At 38.0% G+C, this 24,603-nt stretch overlaps 1 protein-coding gene across 2 annotated transcripts; it reads right to left on the bottom strand.

Annotated features, from left to right (window-relative positions):
• On the bottom strand, window positions 1-24,603 carry SLC40A1 (solute carrier family 40 member 1). Of its 2 annotated transcripts, none has more exons than XM_004385589.3 (8): window positions 24,250-24,603; window positions 23,675-23,742; window positions 16,998-17,157; window positions 14,465-14,580; window positions 13,332-13,458; window positions 4,487-4,732; window positions 2,967-3,623; window positions 1-1,641 (listed from the first exon to the last, which is right to left on the bottom strand). In XM_004385589.3, the coding sequence occupies exons 1-8, from the start codon at window positions 24,290-24,292 to the stop codon at window positions 1,328-1,330; spliced, it is 1,731 nt and encodes a 576-aa protein (XP_004385646.1). In that variant the 5' UTR covers window positions 24,293-24,603; the 3' UTR covers window positions 1-1,327. The 2 variants fall into 2 exon arrangements, with proteins under 2 accessions (XP_004385646.1, XP_023595661.1); XM_023739893.1 differs by having other exon boundaries at window positions 16,998-17,178; window positions 24,250-24,589.

The following is a 24,603-nucleotide window of genomic DNA, read 5'->3' as shown; positions in this document are numbered from 1 at the left end:
TCAAGATTTTAAAAATATTTTTATATAGAAATATTTTCCAAAGATTTTACAATGTAGCAAATCATTATGTCATACTGTAGAAAGAAGAAAAAGATTAAACCTCAAGGACAAAGAAAGTGCTCACAGCAACGTATTACAGTCTCTGTGAAAGTGCATAAACAGTTAAGGCAAGTACCACATCGGTACGGGCATGTTGCAAAATGGCTTGTAAAACAGTTTTTAAAAATATATACAAAAGGTTGTTTCTTTTCTTTTTTTTCTTCCATTCTTCTCAAAGACTTTTGAAAGGAATACATTTATGAACATTCTTGCTCTACAACTATGTAAAAGTAACTCCTGAATACAAAACAGTAAAAGCAAAAATGCTGAGTGTGTTAAAAGTAAATCAAATGATTTATAAAATAAAACCTATCCAAGTGTGGGCTTTCCTTCTACGTTTAACTTACCAGGCGTAAGACTTACTCCTATTTTTTCAAGCTAGAGGAGATCATTAATGATGGTGGCATGAATTAAATTTGGATCTCACTCTTCTGTGTGACTTCTAGCTTCTAGTTTCTATGGCCAAACTATTAGCATGTTATATTCGAAAACTATAGGCATACGGGAAGTTCTTATATACCCACTGTGTTATAAATCTACTTTACAGCTTTGCTTCTATCTGCAGCTTACATATAGCCATTTTAGGCATTGCTACACATGCTTATTAAAATATTTTGCCCTATATGCGGATAAAAATATGAAGGTGCTACCTCAAGTTAAGCCATAAGCCCTGTTAAAGAATTCTAGCTAAGTATTTAGTTTTTCCATGTACATGCAAATCATTTAAGATCAATAGGATCAGTAATGATAATACTGGTTATCAAACATTAGTCTTCATACTTGGAGCAGAATTTGTTTTTATAACATAAATGAGAGTAGGATACCAAAAAATAAACTTACTTGAGTAAGAGTGAGTTTTAGGGAAAACTGACATATCTGAATTCTAGTACAGATAATAAATATCTGCCAAAGAATAATTTAATTCACATACTCCTTTATGTAAAATTTCATGTTCATGAGAAATAGGGAAACTTGGTGTTACCAGTTTATTTCCCATAGGTAAACTGAGTTTTTCTTTTTCGTATTATTTTTCCATGTCTAAATGGAAGGAAATTAACCAGCTCATTTCTGCTGACTTAGGTTTCTCATTAAACAGCTCTTAGCCCTCAAGGCATAGCTGTGGTAAAACTAGAGAGATACACCAACAATTTACAGGAACTTTAAAGTATAAAATAAGCACATGTGCTCTACATAATCTAGTAACAGGGATAGCAACAGTTAAACTGTCTTACACAACAGATGTATTAGTTTGATTTTCATTTGTGACTTCTTTTCCATCAGGACCACAAGCAAAGAGCCGGCTGCCCAGAGTTTTTTGGGCAAATCGGAAATACATAGTATGGCCCATGGCCACAAAGGAGACTGAAATCAATACGAGCAAGCCAAAAGCTTCAGGATTCGGAGCCAGGATGACCATGATGAAATGCAGAAGATCAAGAAGATAGTTCATAGAGTTCTGGACACCATTAATAATGCCTCTTTCAGATTCAATCACATTTTCTTGCAGCAGCTGTGTCACAGTTAAATCAAAAGACCAAAGACCTATTAAAAAAAAAATTTTTTTAAAAGATTGAATGTTAACTTAGAACCATACATTTCAGATTTATAGGTATAAATCTGTTGACATGTGCAAAATACATATTTTGGCCCTGTTGCTTTAACCAAAACCCACTGCCTTCGAGTCAATTCTGACTCATAGTGACTCCATAGGGTTTCCAAGGCTGTAAATCTTGCCAGAAGCAGACCGCCACATCCTTCTCCTGTGGAGCCACTGGTGGTTTCAAATTGCTGACCTTTCAGTTAGCAGTCGAACACTTTAACCACTGCGCCACCAGGGCTCCTCTGCTGCCTTAAAGTCACTTACATATTTTTAACCACAGCCTTACCTTAGAGAATTATTTTTCACTAATAAATCCCAGGTTATTCATGGCTTCAAGAAATGATTTTTTTACTCCCTAATCTCCAAACTTTTAAATTCTGTGTTTCTGTGATTATTTATATTACAAAAGAAAAACTCTAAAATCAGAAACATAATAAATCCTGTTACAAGTACTAGTATTTTGAAAGATTTAACTAAATGGAACTAATAGATAGCTATGGTTAAAGTGAGGAAACTGAACCATGATTACATTTACTGCTTGGGTTCTAAAGCCTCTATAATAAAGCTGTCTTCCTTCAATATTAATGTCTTTGATAAATTAAGGAACATGCTTTGTACCACAAGATAAATACGGTTTCATTTCAAGAAAGAATTTGGTCAGAGATAATTCGACAGTACTCTGTTAATGATTACTTAAATATTGCTTTGTAAGAAGACTTTACATTGAGTTTCCTTTCAGAGCTATAAAATCCATTTGTGTGGCAAAGTATACAATACACATCAGCCACAGAGGACCTCTGAAGGATTTTTTTTTTTTCCTTAACTACTATGCCTTTTTTTTAAACCAAAAACACTATCTTTTTTACCTCATCCCATAGAAATAGTCTCTGAATTACAGTTCTTTTGGTAGCGTTATAGCAATATAGACTCTAAATTGCTAAATGACAGTAAAATTATCATAGCTAATATCTTTTTTTAACAATGAATTAAATTATAAGAGTAATACCTAAGATGTTCATTTAGAAAATATTTTCAAACCCTAAACATGTTTTAAGAAAGTATATGTATATATCACCACACACACACAGTTCTTTTAACTGTAAAATAAAAATTTCATAACTAAAAATTAGATTGTACAGAAATATAAATGGATTTTGCTTAAATTAGTATCAAAAGGAATATTTCAGGTCACTTATTAGTGAATTTTCTATACCCACATGCTAACATGACACTTTAGTTCATTAATATACAAAAAGAGATTTCTTACCAATTCTAGCAGCAATGACGCCTGCAAAGAGCAGACTGACAGAGATTATGGGCACAGATTTAGGACTCGTCTCTATGGCAATATTAGCAGGACTAGACCCGTTTGACACGTGCATTTCAGTTGTAGAGAAGGTTCCAGGTATTTTTGTAGTTGTAGTTGTGGGCAGTGGCTCTATTTGAATGAACCTAGAACGGATATCTTCAAAAGGAGAAACAGACAAGTCCAAGGGACTTCCAGGCATGAAAACGGAGATCACACACAAGATCAAACAGGAAAGCTGTGCAAACCCTGAGATCAGACCAGTCCGAACCAGGCCACACTTTCGGCGGAGACAAGTAAAAGCCACAGTTCCTGTTATTCCAGTTATGGCTGAAGCTCCCATCAAAATACTGAGGATGGAGCCACTCAGCCCCTGAGTATATGCGTACCCCGTGGTAATGCAGTCGAAGCCCAGGACAGTCATATAGAGGAAAGCAAGACCCAGGCCGGCCAGAAATATTGGCTGGTTGTAATAGGAGACCCATCCATCTCGGAAGGTACGGAAGGGCTCAGCTATCTGCGAGGCACAGCTGGGCTCTTGCTTGTGTTCAAGCTCAAGGATGTCAGGGTCTTTGTCACCCATTAGACGAGTTCCCTCCAGGGGTTTTGGCTCAGTATCTGTTAATAAATAAATATCGTCATTTTAGGGGGCTGGGGGGCATTAAAAAATAAGCTAATCATCTTACTTGGCATTTTTTCTTCTCCTCTTCCCCTTTTCCCATGTGTACCCTTGGTTATTACATTAAAAAATATCTTTTCTTTTACTAATAATCTGAGAATTCCAGCCAAGGTACAATCTCCGAGTAACATTTATGTTAAATAAATAAAATACAATTGATTGATATTCTCTTTCTCTCTCTTCTTCCCCTCTTTCCCCTTCCTCGTTTACTTCTCCCTCTCTCTTTTAGAAATTATACTCCCACTAAAAGTTAACTGGCAGGAAAACTCATCAGATAAAATACAAAAATTATTAAGTCTAGGAAAACACAGCATCTTATTTTCTGGGGCCTTGTTAAGATTTTATTTGCCTAGAAGCCCAACTTCCTCTTCTCTTCTTGGTAAATGCCCACCTTCATGTCCTCACTCCCTTTCACTGTCTTACAAATGGCCAACAAATGGCCATGTAATTGCTCCTTCGTAGATTCCTAGCAATTCTCTTGTTCTCTTTTTCTACTGTTCTTCCCACTCTTATGGTTCAACTTTTTCCTGCTATGCCTCAACTAGTCACTCGTCTGTGTTTACAGCAAACGTTAAGGAAAAGGATCAGGGTCCCATTCAGTCCCTTCAGGTTCAACCCAGGGCTGTTCCCCATATCCTCTAAACCCTGGGCTTTTGCCTCATCCACCAAAGTGATCTATTTAGCCTAATACAGGTCTTCAGTGGTAATAAAACCTGATGCAAACTCAAAATAGTTTTGGTCTTCACCAGTATTTGAGGTCTGAACATCAGAATAAAAGGACTGATCATCTTGTTGAGTTTACCTTTGTGTACATTCAGCTGTTTCAATTCAGCTTCCTCTACTTTAAAAGCAGCTTTCACAGCTAGAGCAGGGGTTTTCTGGTAAACTTTCCAGAGCAGAAAGTACTCCACACACATGGACATCAAATTCCATGCTGAAATGAAACCACATCCGATGACTGGGGATCCAAACGTCATAATCTGGCCAACAGCCATGGGGGCCAAGATGTTGGTTAACTGGTCAATCCTTCGTATTGTAGCATTCATATCTACAGAGGCAGATGAAAGAGATAGATAACTATGCAAACCTATCAAAGAGAGACTGCTCTACTTATATAACATAAGGACATGAACTAAGAGGGTAGATTCCTACTATGTAAATTTCTAAAAGCACTCTGGGGATAAAGCATTTTGTTAGAAAAACATTTATTGTTTTGATCAAGTCATACTAAAAATGCCTTAAAAATCACTGTTTTCTTGGCATTTTATAAATTAGGCTAGCACCAACTTTTAAAATGAATACAAGTCACTCTACATTCATCCATTTATTCAACAAATTTTTTTTATTATATAATCTCATTCTTTTGCATATGTGTGTGCTTTAGATGAAGGTCTACAGAGCAAATTAGTTTCTCATTAAACAATACTCATACTGTTTTGTGATACTGGTTGCCTACCCTGTGACGTGTCAACATTCTTCTCTTCTTGACCTTGGGTTCCCCATTTCTATTTGTCAGCTTTCCTGTCCCCTCCTGCCTTCTCATCCTTGCCCCTGGGCTGGTGTGCCCATTTAGTCTCATATATATGGTTGAGCTACATGTATAATTGTTTGTTTTATGGGTCTGTCTAATCTTTGGCTGAAGGGTGAACCTCAGGAGTGACTTCAGTACTGAGTCAAAAGGGTGTCCAGGGGTATTCAACAAATATTTATTGAATGCTTATTAACAGCTGGCAACGTTCTAGGCACTATGAAGAAAAACAAAGAATACTTGTCCCTATCTTCATGGGGTTTACATTCTAGTATGAAGAGAAAGATAATAAATCATCATGCATATAAATATACAGCATATATCAGATGTTCATTAAATGCTATGGCAAAAAAAAATTAAGCAGAAAAGAACAGCAAGGGCTCAGAAGAAAAGGAGGATTTCTTGTTTTAAGGGGTAGGGAAGGACTCACTGGAAAAGGGGCACATTAGAGCAAAACCTGACAAGGAAAAAGGCAAAAGAGTGAGCCATGTGGTTATCAACAAAAGAGAACTTCAGACAGACCAAGTGAAGGGCAAAGTCCTAGGGCAGGAGAAGCATGCCTGGAGTGTTGGAGGAACAGCAAGGAGGCAGTAGAGCTAGAAATGAGTGAGGGAGGGAGAAGACAGGAAGAGATGAGGTCAGAGAATAAGGGAAGATGGAGCAATTATATAGGGTCTGTGGACTATTATATGGACTTCGGCTTTTACGCAAATGAGACAGGAAATCTTTGGAAGGTTTTGAACAGAGAGGTAGTATAGTCTGACTTATAATTTAAAAGTTTCATTCTGTTGAGAAAAGCTGGTGGGATAAATGGAAGTGGAGCAGTAGGCAGAGGTACAGGCAAGAAGACAGGTGGGAAATGATGAGTAATAACAATAGAAATGGAGCCCTGGGGGTACAGTGGTTAAGAGCTAGGCTGCTAACCAAAAGATCAGTAGTTTGAATCCACCAGTCACTCCTTGGAAACCCCATGGGGCAGCCCTACTCTGTCCTATAGGGTCGCTATGAATCGGAGTGACGGCAACAGGTTTTTAACAATAGAAATGGGGAAAAATAGGTCAAGGATGTACTGGAAAGGTAGAATGAGGAGGACTTGCTAACAGATTAGATATGGGATGTGAGAGAAAGAGAGGAAAAAAGGATGAGTCTCAAGTTTTTGGCCTAAGCAACTGGAAGTACAGAGTTGCCATTACTGAAAAAGGGAAAACTTCAGAAGAATCAAGCATTTGATTTTGGACATGTGATTTTGAATGGCCTACTGATAATCAATGTCACTTTGAGGACTACGGTGCACCTGACCCAAGCTATGGTATTTTCAATCGCCTCATATGCATCATATGCATGCAAAAGCTGGACAATGAATATGGAAGACTGAAGAAGAACTGACACCTTTGAATTATACTGTTGGCAAAGAATACTGAATATACCATGGACTGCCAGAAGAACAAACAAATCTGTCTTAGAAGAAGTACAGCTAGAACGCTCCTTAGAAGTGAGAATGGCGAGACTTCATCTCACATACTTTGGACAGGCTATCAGGAGGGACAGTGCCTAGAGAAGGATATCGTGATTGGTAAAGTAGAAGGTCAGCAAAAAAAGAAGAAACTCGACGAGATGGATTGACACAGTGGCAGCAACAATGGGCTAAAACGATTGTAAGGATGGCTCAAGACAGGGCAATGTTTTGTTCTGTTGTACACAGGGTAGCTATGAGTCAGAACAAACTCAACGGCACCTAACAACAGCAACTGACAATTGAGAAGCCATGAAAACAGGCAGTGAGTATGTAAGCCTGAAGTTTAGGGAAGAAGTATAGGCCAGATTTGTGAATTGCTGGCTTGTTGATTTTTAACACAATGAGACTGGAGGGATCACCAAGGAAGTGAATGTAGACCAAGAAGAGAAGAGGTCTGAGGAATGAGTCCAGGTCACAACAAAGTTCAGAGGTCAAGAAGGTGAGGTGGAACTAGGAAAACAGGAAGACATGCAGGAGAGTGTGGTGTCCTAGAAGCTAAGTGGAGACAGTGTTTCAAAGAGGAGGGAGTAATCAACTGTGTCATGTGCTCCTGATAGGTCAAGATAGATGAGCACTGAGAGAAGCACTAGATGTGGTCACATGGTGGATATCAGGCACCTCCAGAAGTTTTGGTAGGGTGGCAAGGGCAAATGCCTGTCTGAAGCTTGTTTAAGATACTAAGTGCACAACTCCACGGGACACCATTTATATCCTATTTTAAGTAAGTGGCACCCCCCAGAGCACAGTGTGAATGTTTTCCTCCTGGATTTATGAAAAGCAACGTCCTGACCACAGAAAAGAACGAGCATAAACAATTCTTTTTGCTAAGTTTTGCTAAAAAGGAGAACAAAGAAGTGGGCTGATAGACAGGGAAGTGTGGGAAAGATGGGGATTTTTTAAAAGGGCAAAGGTATAGATGTTTATATGCTGATGGGAATGATACAATATATGAGAAAGATGAAATCTGAATCTACTACACAAATAGAACAGTTGTCCTTAGATAGGAGCACAAACAATATAGCAACAGTAACAAGAATATGGGCAACGTATATGGCTTTAGGTACAGGTAGGAAGAGAGATGTGATAGTAGGAGCACTGGGAGGTTCTCTTCTTATTTCTTCCATATTCTCATAAAATAGAAAGCAAGTTCTTCAGTAGAAGTGAGGATGTGGGAGGAGGTAACGAATGTATGAGGAGAGAGAAGAAAACATTGAGACAGTCGTCTAGGAAAGTGAGAGAAGGAAGGGACCAGGGAAAATGGTATGATCACCCAGCAACATGAAAGGGCCAACTTGAACCCAGCAATCACTAACTTTAAATAAGAGCAGTAAGCAAGGATATGTACTTTTCACCAGCCATGCTCAACTGTGGAGCATTGGATTTAACCAAGGTCTTACATAACAAAAGTAGAGGAGGCAAGTGCATTGAAGCAGGGTAAGGAACAGAGATAAGAGAGGGGTCATGAACCGGCGAAAGGTACTGGAATCAAATACTTATAGATGTTGATGAAGTGGGAGGATTGTTGGAATTGGAGTACAAGAAGGGTTGAGCTGGAAAAATGGGAGGTGTTTGTTCAAGAGATGGGTGCCTAAAGTTGAAATTATGGAAAGAGAGGATTTATTGGTGATAACCAAGTCTAGGGTATGACCATGGAAATATACAGCTGAGTCGGGGCGGAAGACAATGAAGGAGAGGAGTCAAGACAATGATATACTTTCTCATTCTCTGTTTCACAGGGCAGAGTGAAGATTAAAAAGGCAAGTCTTTAAGGGAGCCCTTAAGGGAAAAGTAGTACGTGACTAATAAGTAACAGAAAATTGCCTTTGTTCTTTCTCTGATTCTTTCTGGTCCTCAATTACCTTCCAATTAGTCCTGCTGTACATAATGCTTACTTGATAACAGGAGAACTTTGACATATTTCGCCTTTCACTTGAGAGCCAAAGGCAATTTTCACTGATTTTACACATGACCAGTTTTCAGAGGCTTCACTAACTTCCATCTGCCTCCCATTGATAAGGTTCCAACTTACATGCTAACAGGGAAGTACAGAAGTGATCCAAATAACTGGATAAAATAAATTAAGAAAACATACACTTGAATCTTAAAGTCCAGAACAATAACAAAAAAAAAAGGTATTTTAGTAAAAACTATTTGTTACTCTATTTCTATACCTGAATTTTCAAATGCATATGGAGCTTCTCAATGCCATGAATTTCTATCTTTAACATCATACTTTGGAAGTTAATAATGCTTAGGAGTCAGCAGAAATGTAGTTTCAGCAAAAAAAGCTTTTTTTTCTTCCAAAGCAGAATGAGTTAAATAAAAAAAAAAAACCTAATCATTTTACTGGTAACAGGACAGAGAAGAATCAGTCTTCTGAATGTTCAAATATATGCTCTCTACAGATTTATATTAATTCTTATAATAGCACACAAATGTGTGCTCATATAATTCCAAGTTAACTGTTTTCAGCTACAGTTGTGGACCAGAATATGACATTAAGTAACTATTTGCCATTATAAACTCATTGCCATCGAGTCAATTCCGACTCACAGTGACCCTGTAATAGGACAGAGTAGAACCGCCCCGTAGGGTTTCCAAGGCTGTACTCTTTACAGGAGCTGACTGCCGCATCCTTCCCCCGTGGGGCGGCAGGTGGTTTCGAACCACAGACCTTTCAGTTAGCAGCCCAGGCTTTAACACTGCGCCACCAGGCCTCCTTGCCATTATAAACGGATATGATATCTCAATATCACAACAATTTAAAAAACATATTTGCTTAGAAAATAGCACCTAATAGGCTTGTATAACACAAAAACAAAAACAATTTTTAATCAATTGAATTCAAACATGAAATTTATCTGCCATACTTGGTTTAGTAGCAGATTTTGTTTTAGAATAGTAAGCAAGAAAAACCTCAGAAGCTATTAATAAAGAGTGATTCACAAAGGCAACAGGGAAGGAAGTAAAGCAGCAGATGGAGTTAAAAGGCTGGGAAACGGAAGCGAGTTTAAACAGGTTGGAGAGGCTAAGGGTCATGACACAAGACTATGTTTAAAAAATAAAAACCACTAAATAAAATACCTAAACAAATTAGCTAACAGATTACTTAACAGTATTTCTTTATACGAAAAACAATATATTTTCTGTGGTTTTCTAAACTGGATGGTGACAGCTGTATTTTGGCCTGATGCCACCGAAATTCTAAAACTTTTTAACCTTCTCAGGGAAATTTCTCCTGGTCTTTACCCTCAGTGATACAGTTTCCAACTTTAAAACCTGCTTCGAAATCAAGAAACACTGGGATATCAAAAGTCAATGGGAACAGTTAGCCTTCAGCTCATTCAGCTTTATTCTTTATGCATACACCTCTTCTTCTTCACCTATACACATGTACACATGGCACTAAGAACACACAAAGATTCAGCCTTCCGTTGTCCAATCCCCTGCTTGGGGTTTCTAATAGTCTTTTCCAGCAATCCTCAAAAATCAGCTTGCATAAACCTAAATTATTCCTGACTGGAGAAGGTGTGTCTGTGTACAAAAATGTCAAAGGTGCCCACGGCACCAGCTTAAGTCACTTCCGGGTATATTTTTTCCCTTCTCTCTTCTATTTTCCCTTTGTTTCCTCCTTTTTCTTGGCTCAACTTTTACTCTGCCTTACCAAAAATTCATAGTTAGATCCTTGTTGACCCCCTAAACTAAAGACGTTTCTGTATCTTGCTTTGAAGCATGGATTTTAAATAACACAAATTCTGAAGTTAAACTTCAGAAAAGACAGCCCATAGGTTTTCCTTCACTTGTATACTAACCTGCACCCCTGCCTGGATGTGGAAGAACGCCACTTGCTAAAAACTTACAATGGACAAGAGTTCAACAGACTTATGCTTGAGAAATTCTAGAACGTTAGAAAATCAACAGGTTGGCCTAGATTCTTCCAAGCTGCAATAATAATCATATAAAGAGGAACAGCTGAGAGATGGCCAGTCAAATTTTTTGTTGTTCTTGTTCTGGGACCTTACAAAGTTATATGGGATTTATCTATGTATCTATGTATCTATCTATCCATTGAGAACAAGTTAAAGATTCTGAGTAACATTCTCTTTGTAGAGCTATTCTTGAAAATATATCAAGATATATATGTTTTGAAAAACTAGAGGAACGAAAATGAGTTCGGTTAAGAAATTTAGATAAGTGAGAGGAAATATTTTAAAAAGCCAACACTTTTCACAAAATATATTCCAACAAACACATATGGGACCTATTTTCAAAATCTATGCTTTTGAAATGTGTCAGGGTTGTATCCTTTCACCCTACTTATTCAACCTTCATGCTGGACTACATGACGAATGTGGTATCAGGATTGGAGGAAGACTCATTAACAATCTGCAATACACAGATGACACAATCTTGCTCCCTGAAAGTGAGAAACACTTACTGATGAAGATCGAAGACCACAGCGTTCAGTATGGATTACACCTCAACATAAAAAAAAAAAAAAACTTCACAACTGGACCAATAAGCAACATTATGGTAACAGAGAAAAGACTGAAGTTGCCAAGGATTTCATTTTCCTCGGATCCAAATCAACACCCATGGAAGCAGCAGTCAAGAATTCAAACAACACAGGCATTGGGCAAAACTGCTGCAAAAGACTTTAAGTGTTAAACAGCAAAGATGTCACCTTGAGGACTAAGACGCATGTGAGCCAAGCCATGGTATTTTCAATGGCCTTATATACATGAGAAAGCTGGAAAACGAATAAGGAAGACCGAAGAAGAATTGATGCCTTTGAATTATGGTGTTGGCGAACAATACTGAATATACCATGGACTGCCAGAAGAACAAACAAATCTGTCTTGGAAGAAGTACAGCCAGAATGCTCCTTAGAAGCAAGGATAGCAAGACTTCATCTCATGTACTTTGGACATGTTATCAGGAGGGACCAGTCCGTGGAGAAGGAAGGACATCATGCTTGGTAATGTAGAGGGTCAGCAAAAGAGAGGAAGACTCTCCATGAGATGGACTGACACACTGGCTGCACAATGGTCTCAAACATAGCAACAATTATGAGGATGGCACAGGACCAGGCAGTGTTTTGTTCTGTTGTACATAGGGTCGCTATGAGTCGGAATCGACTCGATGGCACCTAACAACATGGTTTTTTATGTTTCGAATTTTAAAACATGGACATGTTTTACATACTTAAAATAGTATGTTAAAAAGAGAAAGTAAATAAACAAAGGACAAAGCCTTTTCTTATAGTTCGATAAGACAAAAAGAGATAAGGAATTATTCCTTATTAGTAAACGATCAAAGGAAGAAAAGTCAAGGAGAATCACTACTCGAGCTCCAGAAAGAATCTCCTACAGTCCAGACTCACATGTGCTAAATTTACCCTAAAACCCAAAAAACCCACTGCCATCGAGTCGATTCCGACTCACAGAAACCCTATAGGACAGAGTAGAACTGCCCCATAAGGTTTCTAAGGAGCAACTAGTGGATTTGAACTGCCGACCTTCTGGTGAGCAGCCTAATGCTTAACCACTGTAATCACTGTGTATTTCTATCTCAGTTACAATACTGCTACCACAAAGTGACGACCCATGCAAATTCTGCTTGTTCTAGACCTTCCACAAACTTTGCTCCCTTTCTCTCACCACCTCCTTTCAACCTTTTTTCTTCTTTTTTTTAAATCACATGGTCTAGTCAAGCAAAGCTGCTTGGTAACCCCAGCATATAATCTTGCCTTTGTGTCCTGGGATAAGCCATTTAAGTCATCAGGGTATTGTCTGTCAGGATGATTGGGCAATATATCCATGATATCTATTATCTCACTGACCAGCAGAGTTGATTCAGCTAGTCTGACCAGTAGCTAAGTGTACTCTTTCTCCTTCACCTTGTGTAATTATCAATCCAGTGTGTGCCTGTGTGTTTTATGGGGGGCATGTATAATATATAAAATGAGGTAGGTTATTGTGAGCCCAAGTAATAATGATATAATAGGACATATTTCTTCGTAAGCATTGTTCAGTCTTTCTTTGGCCATTTGTGTATGTTTCCAATGGATAACTAAGGTCGTAAGCATCTTAAAAATTGCATTCTGTTTTCTATTTCTTTAGTATTTGTAACAGCACCTATTCTATTAGCTCATACATAATGTAATAAAGGTTATAAATTACAACTTTAAAGTGAAGAAAGTAAAGTCTAGAGTCTCTCCTAGAATTAAGTTGTTTCCATTTGGCTTGGAGAAAAATAATATCCATTGTATGACTGATACAGTATTTATCCCATGTCAGATTTTCATGTTCTAAGTATTAAGCAAACATTTAGAAATAGTTAACAGAATAAAAAAGAGAGTGGAAAAAGAGTGTTCTTCTATCTTCCAGGTTTTCATAAAATAAAAAAGAAATTAGCTATCCTATAAATTAATTTTATAAAAGTGAGATAAATCTTTGTACTGAAATTGACAATGTAGTAAAGAAAAAGAAAAATACTTTCAACTCATTATTCTTAAAAAATATCTGGAACCATAAAAAAAAGTCACAGTCTTATTTATTTCTATTGATTTAGAAATTTGGCTGAAAGAGAAAAACAAATTACCTGCTAATTTGCTTCTGTCTTCTCCTGCAACAACAACTATCCAGTCCCTTTGGATTGTGATTGTAGTAGCGGTACTAGCCAAATTTGCAATATTTGCAATAGTGATGATCAAGATATAGCAGGAAGTCTGAGGAGTTACAAGAAAAAGTTGAGTTAAAATGTCAGTTATATTACCACACTGTACCTACCTCACTGTACAAGGTAATTTAAAATGGTCTTTGGTGACATAATAATAAAATTTTGGTTTTAATTTCATTTATAAGAAATCATTTTACTTTGTACACATGAAACAATAAATACCATTGGTCAAGTTAAAGGGCATATATCTTCCTATTCCACATTATTTGTAGTATACATAATACAAAAATTATAATAACCTGTGTACATTTATGTGATACAGTTTATCATAAAATGTTAACACACTGGCGGTTTTAAACATTTTTCCTACAGATGTCTCCTCTGAAAAGAACACTGAAGAGGAAATGAGAAGATCTGTATTTAAATTGGAGCTCTGAAAAACTTTTTAGATGCATGACACTGGGCAATCAACTAACCTTACTTTGCCTTAGTTTTTTAATCAATAAAATGAAGGACTAGACTAGATTTCTAATGTCCTCTCTAGTTTTGAAATTCTGTACTACCAATCCAAATAGGCATGAAAGTTTCAATAGTGACATCAAACCCCATTGTTTTCCATCCCAGCATACCCCTCTCCTCTTCTCCTTCAAGGTACCATGGAATCATAGCATGCATGAGAAGCTATCAAGTCAACATCCTCAAACAGAAATACCAATTACTACTGGAGGAGCACAATCACGACATATATATAACATTTTTTACAAATTGTGAACCAATTACAGGTTAATACTAATGAGCTGAAAACTAACAGCTAAATTATAATAAATTTGTAGAAACGTCATTAAAAACCAAGAGGACAAAATTTAAATTCAAATAATACTAAGTACCTGTCTGTTATGAGGAAAAAAAACTGTAGGGGATATTAAAGTAGATGCAAACATCAATATTAAAAGTCACATTTGCAAAAAGACACCTACTATCCTCCAAAGGTTTTCATCTTTTACCACTACCAGGTGTTCCATGTTCTGAAATCAAGTATGTCATTGAAAACTTACAAGAACCCATCCATGGTACATGGTTAGAAGCTCGTTTTTATGTAAGAAAACCATCATCAGGATGATTCCGCACAGGGTGACCGAAACATTCTGTACCACCAGTGAAGTCTGGGCCACTGCGAAGAGGGAGAAACAAGGCGTTCACTATACCAAACTCCTCAGTAGGGCTGTTTTTATCCACACATCACTGTTCTACTACTTTAATGCATATGCATAATTCTTACAAGAGAAAAGGTTTTCCTGGAGTAAATCCTGCCTCAACTACCTCAACTATTCCCACTATGAGCAAGCAGATGACACTACACCAGTAAAACTTGCAGACAGAATGATGAAGTACCCACAACTTTTTGTCTATCAGTTGAAGTCATTCATAATGACTAGATTTTCATTTAGTTTACTCTCTGGAAAGTTTACTGACATAAACAGAACTACTACACAGAGAAGATCCATCTTTCGTCTATTCGTTGCTTCAGTGCGTCTCTAGCTAAAACAAGAATATGTAGGAGGTTATGAAGAAGGTTAAGGAGGAGATTATTGACTCCATAACCTCCTACATGGCCAGCTGAATCTGAAAAGATATGATGGAATGCGTAAATAGGAGAGACAAACAAAACATTGTCAAGAATAAAGCAGCAGTGTGTTTCTTTTGACATACTAACGCCATATGCTAAGAAATTCTAAGCTATACCTCTCCTCGCAGGAAATGCGAGCTTTCTTACAGTGAGGCAGCCATATGGATAAAGCACTGGAGTGAGGACAGATAAGAACACCAGGTAAGGATACCTGGCAGTCTTTTCTCTGTCACTAGGTAGACGATCTAGGGAAAGATACCTAATATTTCAGTGCTTTAGTGCCTGTGACTGTAAAGTGAGGATGGTAATACCTGCCCTTCTTATTTTACAGGGTCATTATAATGCTCAAATAAAATACTTATGAAAGCACTTTGAAAAATACAGAGCATTGGATACATAAAGTATAATTACAGGTCTTGTCTTCAAGGATGATAAAGCTCACACTGGCTTGAAAGATCATAACAAAGCTTCAAGATAAACTGCTTTCTGAAAATGGTTTGAAATAAAATCCCAACATATAACTCATTCATTCATTCATGCATTCATTCATTGTGCTAGGATTAAATATCAACTGAATGAGGTTCTTTGCTTCCAGGAGTGGGAGACAGGCACGTGAACAGAGTTAGAACAGTATAAGTGCAATAGCAGAGGTATTAACAAAGCTTTGTAGGCTCAGAGAGGGAGGAATGATTAACTCAGCCTAGAAACACCAAGGGAAGTTTCTTATGGAGGGTGACATATATGCTGATTACACAGACCAAGTGGGAGATTGCTATCCCACCACATTCTTCATCCAACTCAGCATTTTTCCCTAACCTACAATCATAACACCTGAAACTCATTGCCATCAAGTCGATTGTGACTCATAGTGACCCTACAAGACAGAGCAGAACTGCCCCATAGGGTTTCCAAGGAGTGGCTGGTGGATTCAAACTGCTGACCCTCTGGTTAGCAGCCGAGAGCTTAACCACAGCACCACCAGGGCTCCAGCTACAATCATAATACTCAACAATCACAAGGCTAAAGATTCCTATGTATGATGATCTAAATAACCAGGAATTTTTTTTTCTAGAATACAGAACATTTTTCTGTATGCATTCTGGTCTACTCATTCTCAAAACAGAAAAAAATGTTTGTTTTGACCATTTTACTAATAATTATCAAGTCCTAGAATTTGATAATCCAGGTTGTTCTGTACCCAGGGGCAGTCATCGAAAGAAACTGACACTATCTCAGTCTTTCCCCAATGTCTAAGGCAGACATGCCAGGTCTTGGCATGACCCACTGGGCAATTCAGGAGAATGTTGCTCTCAATAATTATCCACACTGCCCTATACCCTGGATGATTAAATTGCTCAATCATTTTCTCTCTTTCCTGTATAAAACTAAATAATCTTAGTATTAATGCTCTGGAATAAATGTTAATATATTATTATTTCTCCTTTTTCCCTAAAAAGAAATTATAATTCAGCTGTTTGTGATCCAGGCTCAGATATTCTCCCTTGAATCTATATTTAGTTTTCAATTCTCCCCCCACCACAGACACAGACACCACTATATGAAACACAGTAACTCAGAGGACGGATATTAAAGCCATCCTAGGAACATCACACTAGAGGTACTCATGCTTACAAAGGAAGCCAGAGTTAAGCAAACTTTTAATGTTTGACATGGTTCCCAGGAAAGTGCTAGGATGTTAATCATTAACATCTGGAATTTATGAACAGTCAGATACCAAAAAAAAAAAAAAAATAATTACCTCAAGTGTCCTGGCATCCCAACTTTTTGTAGGAGCTACAGGACCCTCAATGTGGGGATCCTGACACCAAGCACCCAATCCCTCAAGGTGGGGCATACACGACACCCACTGCATTAACCACAGCAGTTGATCTTGGTTTGTTTTTTCTTCTATTACAGAAGTAACTCAGGCACTGGTCCCTTTAGAAACAAACAACACTCACCTTTAAGTCTGGGATTCTTATCCACCCAATCACCAATGATGGCTCCCAGGACCAAAACAGACCCTGCCACCACCAGCCCGTAGACTGCAGTCAAGAGGAGGCTGTTTCCATAGAGCTCTACCAGAAACACAGACACTGCAAAGTGCCACATTCGATCTCCCTTGAATAAGAAAACAAGAGGCTTTGATAAGATATTTTTACTTTCTAGGCAATTGTACTCAGGAAGTTGCTTCCTTATCAAAAGGGCACTTTCCAGCTACATCATGAGACCTTCAAAGTCAACGATTCTTGTACGGGTTGAACACTGGGCAGGTGTTAAAATTGTTCATCCTGGCACTGTGGAAAATATTCTTGTCCAATTACTAAGTAAATTTTGAAAGCCATGATATTAATGAAACACACACAAACTCATTATCATTTTAGAAAAAAAATGTAGTTTCCTGACCCAAGGAGGTTTTTTGAGACAAATCCTGTTTCTTTGTGTGCCAGGTTTCTACTTGGGCCTGGAATTTGCCCATCCTAATGTGAGAGGCATAAACTTGTTTGCTATTGAACCAGAACTAAATGACAGTATAGTTCACAAACATTAGTATGCCTTTAATGTCAAGAAAAAAGCCAGATGCTCAATTTATAAAGAAACACGAATATACTATATGATCTCTGAAGTTTCATTTACCTCTTAACATTCTAAAATCTATGCTCTATTTCATGAATAAATTTCAAAGTCACCCAACAGCAGAGTGATTAGAGAGATGGACTTAATAAAGGCAAATTCTAGCACATCATGAACCTAGACATCAGAAATAAATTTAAATGTAATATTTAATTTAAATGTAATGTTTTAATTCAGATGGGTTTTGAAAGGAAAAAAAAGACTTATTTTTTCACATGGACTCTAGAGCATGTAGGGGATTTTGGAATTCATTACTGCAAAAAATCTGATATGAGTTTAACAGAAGCTTTTAAATGAATCAGGTAAATTAATATATAAGAAATCAATATGGACCTTATTAAGAGACTTTAGGCTCCATCCCTGGCCTCTGAAGCTAACACCAAAAAGGACAATAATGTTCTTTAACAAGTCATCCCTGGGAATCACTATAGGAAACTAAATTCCCAGACTGGGTTCTTTATAGATTTGACCCTATGTGGAAGTTCTTACACTCCCAGTTCTTTCCAAAACCTGTTAACATCCTCCTGATAAATTTACTACATGACAAGAAAAGTATTATCTTAGTATGTCAAACGATTTTAAAAAGTTAATAAAGCCAATACAACGATCTTATGCATTCAAAACTTATATTGATGCATGCTAGCAATCATGCAAGGAGCCCTGGCAGTGTAATGGTTAAGCACTCGGCTTCTAACAGAAAGGTCAGCAGTTCAAACCCACCAGTGGCTCTGCGGGAGAAAAGACCTGGAGATCTGCTCCCATAAAGATGACAGCCTAGGCAACCCTATGGGGTAGTTCTACTCTGTTATATAAGGGTTGCCATGAGACAGAATCGATTCAATGGCACACAGCAACAACAACAGCAGCACTCAGGTAAAATAAGCTTAGTGTAGACTAGCAGTTCTCAACCAGGAGTGATTTTCATCTCCAGGGATCATTTGGTCCATGGAGACATTTCAGGTTGTCACAACTGGCTGGGAGTACTATTTGCATCTAGTGGATAGAGATCAGGGATGCTGGTGAACGTCCTACAATGTACAGGACACTCCCCTACAACAAAAAATTATCCAGCCCGAAATGTCAATAGTGCCAAGGTCAAGAAACCATGTTTTAGAGGATTATAAGCAAAATTTTGAACCACAATTTAAAATTAACATAAGATTAGGACCTTGGAGGATCAGGTGGATGTGGTCAAGTAAACATTAAAACAAATAAATAAACAAAAAACACTGGAAGCCCTTAGCACCGTGTTTGAAAGACTGGTTCTCACTTGATGGCCTGGAAAATGGGCTCTAGAACTTGCTACATTCCTAGCCCTCAGCACAGTGCTTTTAACACGACCAGAGTAGGTGCACAACAAATATTTGTGGAATCAGCAAAGGAGTGGATGTTCGGTGCATCCCAGTTGTGAAATAAACTAAATATAGAAGAGCTGCAAAAACCTAAAGTGATTTACCAACTATATTGTTATAGTGTTATTAGTTATTCCACGAATATTCAAGAGGTTTGAGGATTAATCAATACCATGATTAATATCTCTAAGACAGCTTATTTTTTCAATTTGCTTTGATAAATAAATGATAGGAAGTTTTTGCAATTAAATTTTAAGTAGGAATTGGATAAGATTCAAATATCATTATACTAATTGACAGAAAATCTATGACACACATACAATTTGTTTGAAACCAATAAAAAGACAAGCTAATAGAGATGTCAATAAAAATAGCAAATTAAGCTCTTTTCTCAATCTTTAACATAAAAACAAATCTAGATTTTTTTAGAATGGAATGAGATAGGAAGCGGGGAGGCAATTTATCCAAATCTCCATTCCTCTGAACAGCTCCCAAGAAAAAAAAAACATAAATGCCCAAAATAATAAATAGCTTCAGTGAGTGAATTTCCTTCCTTAACATAAAGAATAAGAGATAGTATTCTAAAACAGTTGCTTCTTTCTTTTTTTCCTTACTCCTATCTTTTTTCCAAAAGAATTTGTTTTAGATTCCTCTAGAGCAGGCCATCAAAACAAGTGCTATTAAATCAAAGTTTTCTCTCTCGATTATCCTTGTATAGCCTGCCACCTCCTTGAGGGAAAGAGATAAAATTGCTCTTGTTACCCCAATTTCCAAAGGGGGTAACTAAAGAAGCAACAGATTCTAAGCTCACAAACAGCCCAAGAATCAGGTAGAATCTAAGTAAATGTTGAACAAGTGCAACTCAAGCTGACCCATTCCTTCCTTATTTCCATTTCCTGCCTTGCCCACAGGCTGTCACCCTACCTTGACGATTTGTTTACATGTCTACCTACCCTTACTGGACTGAGAGCAGAATGTCTACTTAATATCCATGAATGAACGATCACAGTCATTAATCCACTTGATAAATATTCATAAGAGAGGTTACTATGTACCCAATACTGTTGCAGGCACTGGAGTTTCAGCAGTTAACAAAAATAAATGTCCATGTTTTCATGCAGCTCACGCTGCAGTGAGCAGAGACCAAAAACAAATCTATAACAAGTGGTTGTGTTGTTGTGTGCCTTCGAGTTGATTCTGACTCACAGAGACCCGACAGGACACGGTAGAACTGCCCCATAGGGTTTTGGTTTTTTTTCTCACTTGGGCACGTTCTTGCTGCTGGAGAGGGTAGGCCTGCAACTGGGGGATGGGTGGTGGGGGTGAATTCTGAAGAAAAAGCAGTGGCCACAAGTCTAGCCACTTCTCTCATGCGGTTTAATCCTCTGTTAGGATTATGTACAGATGGCCATCAGTTTGACTCCTGTGTTGATCTCTCAACTGGTTTATAATATAGGTTAAGGGAGAGAATGAATGGAGAGCAGTGTAATTAATTATACCACCCCCACTGTTACTGTTGTTAGGTGCCATTGAGTCCACTGCGATTCATAGCTACTCCATGTGACAGAGTAAAACTGCCCCATTGGGCCTTCTTGGCCGCAATTTCTACGGGACCAGACTGCCAGGGTCCTTCTCCTTCACAGCCACTGTGTAGGTTCAAACCAGAAATCCTTTGGCTAGCAGCGGAGTGCCCAACCCTTGTGCCACCAGGGCTCCTATACTGCAACTAATATTACTATAGCTAACATTTATTTAATGTTTACTCTGTGCCAGGCTGCATTTTCTCATATAACTCTCTCAACAACTCTGTGAGGTGGTGTTATTATTATTCCCATCTTACAGATGATTAGATTGAGGCATGATGACATCCCTAGCAAGCAGTGTAGCTGGAGTTTTGTTTTTTGTTTTTTTTAATTGTGCTTTAGGTGAAAGTTTACAGCTCAAGTTAATTTCTCATACAAAAATTTATACACATATTGTTTTGTGACATTAGTTTGCAATCCCCACAATGTGACAGCATACTCCCCCTTTCCATCCCAGGTTCCCTGTGTCCATTTGACCAGTTCCTGTCCCTTCTTGCCTTCTCATCCTGCCTCTGGACAGGAGCCGCCCATTTGGTCTCATGTATCTGACTGAACTAAGAAGCACACTCCTCTCCCCATTGGGTTTTCAAGGATATAATCTTTATGGAAGCAGACTGCCACATCTTTCTCCTGTGGCGTGGCTGCTGAGTTTGAATCTCCCACCTTTCAGTTAGCATCCGAGCTCTTAACCATTGCACCACCGGGGCTCACTTAACAGGTTAGATGGTAGTAAGTGCTATGAGGAAAAATAAAGAAGGAACGGATAGGGAAGAGATTACAGAAGGTCTCTGTAAGCAAAGACATTAACAAAGTGAGAGCTGGGGCCATGCAGACATCTGCGGTACAAACGGGGACAGTCCACAGGATAATGATGTAAGATTTATCCCTGAGATAAAGCAACTGGCTCCCCTTTTTAAGTGACTTACACTGTTAGTTATCTTTTCATGATTAATTTTTTAAAGCCCATACAAAATTATAAGTTCCTTGATGACAGGATCCACTTCTTACACTACATTCTAATAACACACAGTAAAAATGTATTGATCCACTGGCAGATAGAAATTAAGTCAGAAATAAAATCATTCAATCCCACACAAAACTAACCTGAGATAACCCTCCATCCGGACATCCCTATGGTCAATGTGTAGGAAACCATGATTTAGCAGAGGCACCAGGGGGATACACGGATAGATATGTATACTTAAATATATTAACATACATATTTTGTTGTTATAAAAATCAGGCAGAATGCTAAACAAGAGACAAAACCCAAAGATGGGATTACCTGGAGTTAGAGTAGTGCTCCTTTTGCCCCCCTGTGCAGTGAGAAACAGAAGTCTGCTAAACCATATATAGTTTTTCTTCCCCCCTTTCCCACAGGAACTCTTCGTTCTCTTATTAGAGTTTTACTCTAAGATTGGGAAAAGCACTTGTCACTTTTCTTGTGGGACTTTTAATTAACATGTGAAAAACACCTCCCACAGTTGCACTCATTTTGGCAAACTTGATGTCCATTAAATCAAACCTTAAACTTAATCAGTATTTGGAAATGAGGTACCTTCTTCTAAGAGCTCGGTCCTGACCATGAGATGAGAATTCCAGATACTATTTCAACCACCTGTTATTGGTCTTCTTAATATTTAACCAGTCACCATCCAGTTGCTGTCGAGTCGATTCTGACTCATGGCGACCCCATGTGTTTTCAAAGTAAAACTGTGCTCTATAGGGTTTTCATGGCTGTGACCTTTTGGAAGCACCTTGGGATGGGTTCAAAATGCTAACCTTCTGGTTAGTAGCCGAGCACTTAAATGTTTGTACTACCCAGGGACTCCTCTTAATACTTAACATTTAGTAAGTTAAACTGGGAAAAACAAACTTGGTTTAGATTTATTAAAGGTAGTTTAACTAGATTTCTACTTAGAATCCTTGGCTATTTGGAACAGAAACAAACTCACACCAGTTCCACTTTGTTTACATGTATTTGCAGAGTCATCCCTGTCTAAGCCTCGGGGAAGACAGGAGCTTACATTTCTAAATAGCTATCTGTGAACTGCTATTTCTTAGACAGCTGATAACCTCACTTAATAATTTTCCAAGGGCATGAGTACAGATTTCCTCATACAATAGCTTGCATTCATATCTTAGGGACAATCCAATAAAAGTTTCCAATTTTTTTTAAAATAGCATTCAAAATATGTTCTCTCAAAATTCTTTCTCCTTACTTATGGTTCAGTTAAATATTACATATGAGGCACGAACAGAATATATTCATATTTATTGCTTTTAAACAATAAGAGTAATTGTTTAATTTTAAAGATTCTAATCATCATAATTAAATACACATCCAGCATCCTTCCAAAATTATTCTCTTTTGTTGTTTTTTGGTTGATGAAGGAACCCAGGCCTACTGAAACAATGAGACTTTTCCAAGACCACACAGGAAGTCAGTGGGAGAGCCACCCATCAGTTGATTTTAAGACAATTTAGTTCATTGGATGATAGTTTTCAAGATAGCCTGAGATACCCTACACATAGCTAACATCAGATAGAATTTTTTAAGTCTAAAATTTTTGTCACTCAGATATTTGCTCTTGGGGTCATTTATATTTAAATTAATTTTTGAGTACTATTATTAGCCTATAACCGTAAGTCGCTCCACCATTCTTCTGTATTTTCACAGTGCAGCATGCTAGAATTAAATTTTAACAAAAGGAGAAAATAGAGAAATAAATTTAAAAAGTAAAAGAAGGTAGGAGGCATCCATCCATTCTTAGTAGTAGATATTACCATTTACCAAGCCTAGTAATGCAGCACACAATTTATAAACAGTGTAAATATCCCTGTCCTTGTTAATCCTGTCTTCGGATATTTGTCAATGTATATGAATTTTTTTTATTAATACCGCTAGGAACGTATCTTTGGTGAACATAACTTTTTCGTTATTTCATTGGATAATTTATTTAACTGCATGACAAAACTGGAAGCTGGCTTACTGCAACTGGCCCGAATGAAAGGAAATATGAAATTGTGCAACATATGTTGTAAGAATTACTGTATATTCTCACTTACCCAGGTAGATAGAGAATGGCTAACGTAGAGAAGGAATTTTGCAGAGGTCAGGTAGTTTGCTAAGGATCCTGCAAGCACATACAGAGGGAAAAGTAATAAGCATATTTAGTCACTTGAGTGAGCTGAGGCTAGAATGCTTTACCATTTGTTTTTATTAAACCGTGATTATTAAAAACTATGCTGTGGGATAAGTCATGTACACCCTATCAAGACACCTAGGAATGGATGCATTGTATTTACTTTACCACTACTCACTTAAATTCAGCATTACCTATTGGTCAATAACTGCCTCACTTCACGTAAAGTGAAGAAAGCTCTTGTTTCAACATTCTTTAACTTTTTTTTTTTTTTTTTTTTACCACAAGACAATCCAGACCGCCCAACCCACTCCATTCTTGCCTGTGTGCAAACACCTTTTCCCACACCTTTCTTCCTCAACCCCCAAGAAATATGAGTCAAACGAACTACAAGCACTTTGGTTAACAGCTCAGTCACATTACCCCCAAAACCCGTGGAGCCTGCCCCCAAAACCCAACCTGTGTTTCCAGCACACGGATTTGGTCAACACAACTCACCACAGCATCCTCCCCGGCGGTTTTGATCTCTTGCCCTGGTCATGACACCGGGCGCCCCCCGCTTGCTCTTCTGCTGCTACTGTTGATGCTGCTACTCTTCCGAGGTGCTTGTTGTTGACAGGAGTGCAAGGAACAGAGAAGACAGCACCGCTAAAAACACAACAGCCCTGTGCAAAAAGACCCCTACGCCTGCTACGACAAATAAAAGAAAAAAGGACGGGGGGATCTTTTTGTCTTCTTTCCAAACTTAGCCAACACTGTAGCTGAAGTTGGAAAGGAAAAGCCTTATGGAAGCGGGTGGGGGGCTAACAGCCGTCCGAGAAATGCCCGGAGCACAGTAGCTCGCGCCACCAA

This window comes from Trichechus manatus, unplaced genomic scaffold (assembly GCF_000243295.1).
Source record: "Trichechus manatus latirostris isolate Lorelei unplaced genomic scaffold, TriManLat1.0 scaffold00142, whole genome shotgun sequence".
Lineage (NCBI taxonomy): Eukaryota > Metazoa > Chordata > Mammalia > Sirenia > Trichechidae > Trichechus > Trichechus manatus.
Note: the sequence above shows the minus strand (reverse complement) of the source record. Positions and strands in the feature narration are given on the sequence as shown.

Excerpts from the sequence above, each read along its gene's own strand:
- SLC40A1 (XM_023739893.1), bottom strand. The coding sequence starts at position 24,292 with ATGACCAGGGCAAGAGATCAAAACCGCCGGGGAGGATGCTGTG. Across the intron at positions 17,179-23,674 it reads GCCATTCTCTATCTACCTGG|CCTCTTGTTTTCTTATTCAA; the intron begins GTAAGTGAGAAT and ends ATCTTATCAAAG. Across the intron at positions 4,733-13,331 it reads AGACAGAAGCAAATTAGCAG|ATATGAATGCTACAATACGA; the intron begins GTAATTTGTTTT and ends CTGCCTCTGTAG.